Below are 9,880 nucleotides of genomic sequence, written 5' to 3' on the forward strand. Positions count from 1 at the left end.
AAGAATTCTTGCCTTCATTCACTAACCTTGCAGGTGGGCAACCCAAATATTGTAAATACAGTGAGGGATTTGTAATGGATTTTAGTCAAATACAATAAATGATTGATACATACAAATACAGTGAAGCAGGCTTCCTGTGGGCCATAACACAGAACATAATGCCACTGAAACTGTTACACCAATAACCACCATGGATGCAGCACTGTTTGGTATAACTCAGTTCCTTTATTAGAGAAACAGTGTACTGTAGTGACTGGCATGTCAGAGACCAGTGTTCAAATTCCCTAACTTGATGACTTGTTATTTCAAGTCAGCCTTGCAGGGTAGCTGTGCGGATAAGACAAAAAGAACCATGTGTAGCAACTAGACTAAGGAAAGGCAGGGTGTCTAAGTGTAAAAAAAATAAAATACTGGGTACTTCAGGAAAAGACACAAGGTTCTCATAACATACATTGCTTGCAGTTTAGATTTATATCCAATGTGGTGAATGTTTCACCATATTGCCCAAAATTAAACCACACTGCCAAAAGGAATACGTAATGTACCTTAAATAGAGTTGCATTGCTTGCCACCCCCCTTTCCTTAACGCTGCTTTGCCAGTTGCTGTTTAAGGCTGGTTATGTATATAGCATTTCATGGATTGAAATCTCTGGTTTCCATCCTTATCCTCCTCTCTAACACAGATATCATTAGTGCAACGCCCTGCTTCAGAGAGCCTGAAGGACAAGCCATGAAGGCGGGGGAATGGGGGTGTGTGGAATCTACGCTTCCAAAGCCTTCCCTCTCACCAGTTCCTCTGTCCTTCCCTTTGATTGGCCTTCACTGCGACTTAGAGCAATGCACATTTACATGTTTGACACAAAAGTCTTCTCCGTTGCCTTTCCCTTCCTCATTAAAAGCAGCATTCAAGCACTGGCTGGGTGAAGGAAAGTGCAAAGAAAGCAGAACCATACACTCTATTAAGCGACACACCAAATGGCAAAGTAGAGATGGGATCTGAAAAGGTGATTGTGTATTCCCCTCCATGGAGGAGCAGCTCTCCATTCTGCCTGCTGCTCCGACGACGTGTTCCCAGTCTTGTGTGGTTTGCTGCCCACTAGTGTCCTACAGCACAGGCTCACGGGCAGCGTAATGGCACACTGCCTCATTATGTATCTGGCAAAACCCATCAAAAAAGGTCTGGGGGCACATTAAAGTGCCTTGTGATTGGACCACCACTCAATAGGTAGAAGAATAGTTTCTTTGAAATGCATCTGGCTTCCTAATTAATGGAAATGTCATGCCTGTCAGCTGTGGTCAGCCACTGCTAGGAAAGAATGTGTTTTTATTATGGCAGGTCAGTGTGGATCAGAGGAACTGGCTTCCCCACATTGATGGCACTGACCACATAATCCTCTTACTATCTACGCCTTATAAAGAGGCTACCCATATCAGTATCTGTGTATGTGTGCCAATTATTTCAATGACATTTGGAGAGGCTTGGGTATCTCAAAATGCCCCTTTTCTATTTGCTGCTGCATGCCCAGAAACAACCTTTCCCACAGAACAGCTCTCACTGCAGGGGAACTATGAGCACGTACAAGGCTTGGGTGTGGTGCTCCCCTCAATATTCAACAGCAGGGGCTGCCTGCGTGCAGCTTTTGCACAAAAAAGCTTGGCACAAACATCAAAGTGACATCCACCAGTTGTTTGGAAAGCGGAGCAAGGGCTGGCTGAATTCGGGCTCTTCTCCCCACCCTCCTGCTTGTCCATCAAACAGCTGATCAGTAGAGATCTTAATATTTTTTTTAATAAGCTCCATTCAGTCCCTGCAGCTCCATGGATGCTCCTTTGGATTGTGTCACTGGTGTCCTCATTTAATTTATTGTGCCATCTTTTCTTCCTCTACTTTGGCTCCTCCCCTATGATTGCAATATAATATGGCAACATTTTTTTTTAACACAACCAGTCAGTAAAAGATAGACAGGTGCAGATACAGACTCATGCATTATAGATACCCAGTGGACTATTCTCTTTTAACGGAAATCTATTTTTAGCAGTACCTCTACTTTATCGGTTACATCCTAGTTTTTTCCATTGATTTTTTATTTTAAAAACCAAGCATCAATGGACCTTAGTAAACATGCATGTGGCAAAAAGGCAGCAAGTTAGATTAACATGCATTGTACAGAGAAATATTAGCAGGTTTTACCAATCATAAAAAGCTCTAGAGTTTCTAAAATTAAATTTCCAAATTTAAAAAATGCAAGTACCTCAAGGTCAATTTTAAAATAAGCATTTTTCATCCACAAAGGCCCAACATTAATTGCAAAAAACACGTATTTTATTCACTTGATAGTCTTATTTCTAGAACACCTTGGCATAGCAGGCAAAAGTTGAAGTTGTAAAGGCTGCTTTGAGAAGGCTGTAGATGCATGACTCTTATTAGCATTATGGGGAGTGACACAACTGCTCTGAAAATGTGCATCCAAGATTAACAGCACATTTTGTCTGTGTTTTAAGAAATCAAATTAAGAGCTGAGCTAGAAATAATAAATGAGCAAGACTTCGCTCATGAAGAACTATTCATTTCTCTATTGCAATGTAGCTATGTTAATTATGGAGCTTCCTTTTGAATTTAGCCAATCCACCTACTATTTAGTACAATGGACAGCAATTTTGGTATTGTAACATGGTAGGCCTAAGCCTCCACATATATATTGTAGGGTAGCAAAATGCAGATTTGGGACCAGCAATTTTTTTTAAAAAAAAAAAGTACAATTTTAGGCAAAATATAAATAATGACTAATACTGTCAATAGCCTTCCATGTCACACTTACTTTACTCTAGTGTGAACTGAAACATGGACACAAATTCTATAACCTTCAACACCTGCAGCTGCTTTAAGGTTCATAGCATTATTGTTCCTGGGGAAGTTCTAAAAGGAGGAAATTATTAACAATGTGTTAAAAGTCAAATGAGTGACTTTTCATCACACAACCAGGAACACTGCCACAAAATAATCAATTCTGAGACAAGCCCATGCAAATTGGTTAAAAATAAAATAAAATTCTTCTTTCGGTGTGACATGTATGATCATAGCAAGAATAAACTACCCAATTAATTTAAAACTTCAATCACAGTGAATGATCCAACATTTATATGAGGGAAGTGTGAGGTCTCAATAACATTGCACTCTTTTTAGACACATTCCTAACAGCTCCCTCGTAATACAAGTTTATTTCATGTACTGCTACATATTACCTTTAAGGAAGCTTTAAGGAAGCTTTATAGAATTATATATATTCTGATTACTAGTTTATTTATTCATTCCTACATATTCAGATGAAAAAAGAGCCATGAATTTCAAGCAATGTTTAAAGAAAATTAACTTAAATGTCTTAGACATTTCTACTACTTTAAGATACAGAATTTTGCATAGGGGGTGCAATTTGTATTTTATGCACAGTTCTTGTTCCACATATTTATATTTGTATGTGCACATAGTTTACTTTGGTACAATTCATGCACCTCATAAATTAAGGAATTTTAAAAGGTAAATCTCCAATCTGTTTTCTTCTTTAATTGCAGAGCATAATTATGATGCAATCTCTAATAATTATACAGGTGTATGGATTGAAAAGGACACTCATCCACTTTTAGCCTCTAACCTTACCTCTACTAGAACATTATTAATTTTTCTTTGTGGGCTGCTATTACATTATTTACAAAAACATGTAACATCTTTATTATGTGGCTATGGGTGCAATGCATTAAGACATTAACATATATCTCCCCGCCCCCCAACTTGGTCATACAATGCAATTTAAATCCCATTGATATGAGTTCTCTTACAATGCTATCATGGGCTCACAGAATCTTGGTTAATAATAGACTTTCATTGTTATTTCCTCCCTAAATGAGTATTCTGAAAGATCTCCTCCTGTAAAAGTCACTAATGCTGAGACTATTTTATATTTCGAAAGAAGGGGAGGAGAGAAATCTTAATGACAGAACTTGTTGCAATCACCATTAATGCTAAGACAATTTCCAGAGTTTTGTCCTAATCATTTTATATTGCAAAGACTGCCAAAATGTCAAAATATTTAGGACTGCTCCAGTCATCTCATTACTCATATTTTATGTTGCATTCCTTCATGGCTTAATTTCAAGTTCAGTCTGCCTGTCCACATTCTAAAGGATGCCTTGCCTGCCAGTGTATTTTTCCATCCATGCTATAGCTAAACAGACCTGAAGGCACCCTCATCCAACATTCAGTCCTCAGCCTCTGCTTGGAGCTTCAATTATTTGTATCTTCCAGGAAAATCTCTCACTTTTCCCCTCTACAATTCTCTCCCTCATTCATTCTCACTAGCGACATTTTTCTATTCTGTCTGCTTTGCCTATTTTGGAAATTGTGTGCTTAATCTTTCCATTTTAACTGTCAGCATATTAATGTGTTTTAAGAAGAGCTCTGCTCTCAAATTTGAAAAATGGGCATGCCATGGAACAGGAGCACCCAGCAGCAGCAGCAGCAGCAACAATCTGCATGGCATCATTTCTATATCACCTCCTTCAAAGCCTTAACGTCACTTAAGGTTTTTGGTATTGACTGTGTTTTCTTTTCGTTAAAAGTAATGCGATAGTAGGATAAGGAAACCTGTGCATCCACAGAAGCACTTTGTCTAGGCTTTTTTTTACAAAATGCATGGCTTCTGATCAAATGCACAGGGAAAAGAAACAGCAGCTTTGCAGAAACATAAAGCTCATTCTTTTGCCTCTCCACTGTTACTTCACTTCTATAACTTTGAAATTGATTGAAAGACTCCCTAGCCTTTTTTTAGGTGACGTAATGCTTATTAGTGCATATTTTTACATAAATGAGGGTGGTGAGTGCACAGCAAACCCCATTCCCAACGTCTTATAAGGCAGAGACGAACGTTGAAATAATAGTTCGAAAGGTATAACGGAGCACAGAAAGTGATGCGGCTTCTCAGAATTAACAGATAAGAAGGGGAAAGCTTTTCCCCCACACTGAGCCTTCCAGAAGCTTGCGATGCATGCATGCCCTTGATACAGATAAATGCCCTGTAGGGTACAACCCTGCATCCGTTAACACGGCGGAAAGGGTGCCGTTTTCTTCATTTCATCAACCATGGCTCGATACTGAACGAGGCAGATATATAGCGCTCATGATCACTTGCCTAGGTGAGCTCATTCGCAGCCATTCGGGGGCGATCTCCTGCCCGCGCCCCACCTGCTGCAGGATACTCGGGCGAGGCAGCCACGGCTGCTGCTGCAGCCCCCCAGCCCCTGCTGCTCTGCCTTCCTCCGGGCTCCCCCCGCCGCCCTTCCCGCGCCGGACCCCGCCGCCGGCTGCCCGCCGCTCACCATTCAGGACGCTCTGGAGCAAGACGGCGGCCAGCATCCACATGCCCCTGCTCCTCGCCAGCCTGGCCGCGATGGGCTCGCTCGCCTCTCTCCCGGCCGCCTCTCCCGCGGCTCGTCCCCGGCGAGGGGAGCGCGGCCAGCGGGCAAAGCAGCAGCAGCTCCGTCCAGCTCCGGGGGCCGCTCCGAAGAGGAGGGCAGCTGCGAGGGCGGCCAAGAGGCGCCGCCACCGGCGCCGCCGCCGCGTCGGGGGTCGAGGAGGCTGCCCGCTGCTCTCCTTCAGCGCCTCGCCCGGCTGCTCCCACAGGCGGCCAGCTCAGGTGCGCCCTGCGCAGCCCCGCCACGCGCCCGCCGCCGCAGCCGCCGCAGCTTCGCCCGAGCAGGTCCACAGGTGGAAGAAGGAGCACAACGCAGCCCGGCACCAGCAGCAGCAGCAGCGCAAGGACAGCCGACCCTGCCCGGTCATATCCGGCCCGGGCTCTGCAGGACGAAGGCAGGCAGGCTCCCGACGCGCGCCCCGGCTTCAGCCACCGCTGCCACAGCCAGGCAGCGAGCAGGCAGGCAGGCGCATCTTCGCTCTCCTCCCGCTGGAATCGCACTGATCCCTCGCCTAACCTTGGCTGCCTCCGAGCGGAGAGCACGAAAGGGTTAAGCCTCTCGCCAGCCAGCCAGCCAGCCGGCCGCCTCCCTCCGCCGCAGCCCTCGCTGGGCTGCTCTTAAAGCGGCGGCCCCAGGGCAGCCGAGACGCAGCCAGGGAGGGAGAAGGTGCTAGAACCGTCGATGGCCGCTCTCGACTTTGCCCATGCCTCCCCCAACAATACCTGGTTTCTTAAGCGCAACTGACGGATTGACAAGGGGGTGGCGGCTGCGGAAGCCCATGCGACGTTTTTCACAAGGCACATCGAGTTGTGTTTCTAACCCTTACATCTTAGTGAAATAAAATAAAATAAAAGCAATTTACTTCCAACTATGGGAGCTGCAGAGGTTTTCGCACTAGTCTCTAATAATAAGTAGGGGAGGGGGAATGAAGACTCCTGTTTTCTGATGCAAAGGGAAGGCCCACTCTGAATTTAGATTGAAACATTGGTTTTATATTTCTGCATAGGTTTTTTTTTTATCCTCCCAACAGCGTCTGCATGAATGAGATTCTACAAAGCTGCAAAAAAATGAGGAAGAAAAAGAAGAAGGGGGGGAACCACACACACACACACACACACACACACACACACACACACACACGTGCCCAGAGTGACACACACACAAGTACAGACTCTCGGCTTCATTTTCAAGATGGCTACCATGACAACATCCAGACTGGCCTATTAAAGTGAAAACTGAAGGCAAGGGGATTTTACAGGCCTCTCCTCTGACCTCTACTGCGGTTCTTTGAAATATTAAAGGAAAACGTAGCACATAGGATTCTGCAGTGCTTAGGTAGAGACTAGAATGCCTCAACAAAAGTAGCATCTCAGGACCTAGAATTAAAGAGTGGTTGAAGTCAGCATTTCAATCTAATCTTTGGGAACAAATGCTCAGGCCTTCATATCATATGCAGGTCTTCAGACTATTAATCTGGCTAGCAGACAACTAATACTAAAAACTGAGCCCCCTCTTTGCAACTTGTTTGGGGTTAATTTCAACAGACCAGAACAAAAGCACATTTTATACCCAGTATGCATTAACCAAAACCAACTACCGGTAGTTTCTCCACTGTTAATTTGCTCAAGATTTGAAAACTTTTCATACATTTGCATGTGCTGACTGGCTAGCAGAAGTGTTAGCTTTTGTTTTCGCAAATCTATCACCCTGAGCCAAGTATATATATACAGAGCTCCTCTCCTTTATGAAGGAAAATGGCTGCTGTTTATTTATTTATTTTAAATATTTACAGACTGCCTGCACATAAAAACACAGCAAGGCAGTATACAATGTAAAGACAACATTACAGTTTTAAAAAGCATCAGTACATATTGGTTGGTAAAAAGGAATTCATGTTTCAAAGCCCTGACTGAACAACTGTTTTCCGGCAGGGATGATTCCTGCCAAACCTACTGGCAGGGAGTTCCACAGGACAGGATCTGCCACGCTGTAGGGTAGGTCTCTAATAAAGGCCAGCTGAACATTGGAGACATGGGGAAGCACCAGAGGTGCCCTAGCATTACCTCAATGATTGAGATGGTGCATAAGAAAATCAGACAGTCCTTAAGGTACTTTAGTCCCAAATTGTTTAGGGCTTTGTGAATTGTACTACAGTCACCTAATGCCACAGTGACTCAGAGCATGCATAGAGTGTGTTTTCTCTTATATGGAAGTAGCATGTTTAACTAAACCAGGGCTTACTGGGACAGTGCAAATGCTCATCCCTACGCTGCTCCTCTGCAGTCCTTTTAACACAGTGTAGCAACTAAGCCAAACTTTGGCATAGTGTGTTGTCCTCCAAACCCAGGATAACGTTTAAGATGTCTCCTCCTTAAGCACAACCTGTAACCATAAGACAGTATTCAGCTACAGATTGTGGTTGAGGTAGAGTGACCTTCCAGTCCAAGGTTTGGATGGCATGCTAAGCCAAATGCTGGCTTAGTTGCCATACTGTGTTTAGGAGGAGTGCAGAGGAACAAAGCAGGTATAAGCTCCTCTCTAGTCCAGGAGCCATTATGTTCACCCAGCCCCAATAAGCCATAGTTCAGATTCCTGTGACATGCAACCCAAGTCAAGGTGAGAGCCATCTTCAAACATTTGGCGAGCTGCATCCCAGAGATGAAAGAGCTTTGTTTTCTGTTGGTCCAGAGGATAGGACCCAAACAGTAGGCTACAAGGGAAATGATTCTGACTGAACTTTAGGAAGAACTTCCTGTTGGTAACAAGCTGTTTGGCAGGGGCACAGACTGCCCTCGAAAGGTGGAAGAATCTCCCTGAGTAGACATTTGTAATTAGAACCTAGATGTCCACATATCAGGCATGGTGTAATAGTGATTTTCCCACAACAGGTTGGATTAGATTGACCATGAAGACAGTTTCCAACTATGTGGATTATATTCAGTGTTAGCTCTACTCAGAGTAGAACCACAAATTAATAGACATGGCTAATTTAGTTTCATTAATTTTAATGGGTCTGCTCTCAATAAAGCCAATAGGTTCCAACCCTATGAATCTAGAATGATTTCTTAATCAACAGTCTCAGATATCAGTCAGTTGCAATTATTATCCCACCTGGGGAGAGGAATGGGTTTTAATCTCCTGCAACACAAGTCTCTTGTGGAAGGAATGAAGTTTATACCCATTCCTGAGATCTCCATAAGAATTTCTCACTGGAAAGGGTGCTACGGGTTTCCCTTCACTTGTTATTTTCCGCAAGGCCTCGCCAAACAGTGGCATTTATTCATTCATTTACTATATTATCCATCAAGGTACTGCAAGCTACATAATTGTATTATCTATGGCTTTGAAGGGCCAAGTGGTAAAGACTGATCACATGCAATGGATGGACAAATCCATTCCCACCTGGGAGGCCCCACACTAAAAGTATGACAGTTTTGCTAAAATGCTTAAAAATAATGGAAGTGGTGCCAGAACTATTTGATTAACAGCTTCAGTTAGATTGTCCCTTTATAACAATATTAAGCTGAATCATCCAGTTACTTTAGGCTGCTGTCCAGAACAGTTTGCATCTATAAGTTCTGTTGAAATCAGTGCAGACAAAGTTTGCATAAATGTATTTCATAATAGGTGGAGAAGACCCCTTTGGACACATTGACTAGCCTATCAGCAGAAGCATTCAGCCCTCCTCAATATCAATTCAGTGCAGAGGCGTACCTAAGCTACATTGTGCCCTTGGCAAGAAACTGAATTGGTGCCCACCCACCCACTCCTACATTTTGGTAGATCAGCCAACTGCTAAAGGTGCAGGAAATAAATTATTTACATAGAGCTTCTCTAGTGAAGGGAACAGGGCATGGATGCTCTGTGTGATCACTACATAGTCACACCCGCAGCATACATGTAAAACACATTTGTAGCAATTTTAACAGTCTTGGCTTCCACCAAAAAATACTGGGAACCATAGTTTATCCTTTAAAGAGCTACGATTCTCAGCACACTTAAACTACAGTTCCCAGAAATATTTGGGGTGCTTTACACATTTGCTTTAAATGTATGGTGTGCATGTGACCAGAGCCTCTGGAAAAAAAATGGTGGATCAAAGTGCAGACATGCAGAATAAAATATACAATTAGAAACTTATTCAAGGAAAGCAAACCTTTGCAATATATATATATATCACACACAACAATAGTGCGTGACTAGTGTGCTAAGCAATTAAGGAATTTTAGCTGGTTATTCATTTGCCTTTTTAAATAATTAATCACAATGAATAAATTTTAATATTACTAAAGTCTCTGTATAACTGCCTGTTTAGATTCACTTCTTCAGAGAGATAGCTCTTCTTTATTAAGATGAAAGTTACCACTCACTTTTAGAAAGAAAAGCCATCTATGCAGTTCAGTCCTATGGATAC

General features: G+C 43.1%; 1 protein-coding gene across 5 annotated transcripts in view; it reads right to left on the bottom strand.

Moving 5' to 3' along the window:
• DSCAM (DS cell adhesion molecule) overlaps window positions 1-5,496 on the bottom strand; it is a 325,361-nt gene extending 319,865 nt beyond the window's left edge. Inside the window, exon 1 of one of the 5 annotated variants that reach the window (XM_033147052.1) lies at window positions 5,371-5,491. In XM_033147052.1, the coding sequence (XP_033002943.1) occupies window positions 5,371-5,413 (43 nt within the window). In that variant the 5' untranslated portion in view covers window positions 5,414-5,491. Of the gene's footprint in view, window positions 1-5,370 lie in introns of all 5 variants that reach the window. The other 4 variants (XM_033147053.1, XM_033147054.1, XM_033147055.1 and 1 more) reach the window with 4 other exon arrangements.
• Window positions 5,497-9,880: the final 4,384 nt, after the last annotated feature.

Source organism: Lacerta agilis, chromosome 4 (assembly GCF_009819535.1).
Source record: "Lacerta agilis isolate rLacAgi1 chromosome 4, rLacAgi1.pri, whole genome shotgun sequence".
Classification (NCBI taxonomy): Eukaryota; Metazoa; Chordata; class Lepidosauria; order Squamata; family Lacertidae; genus Lacerta; species Lacerta agilis.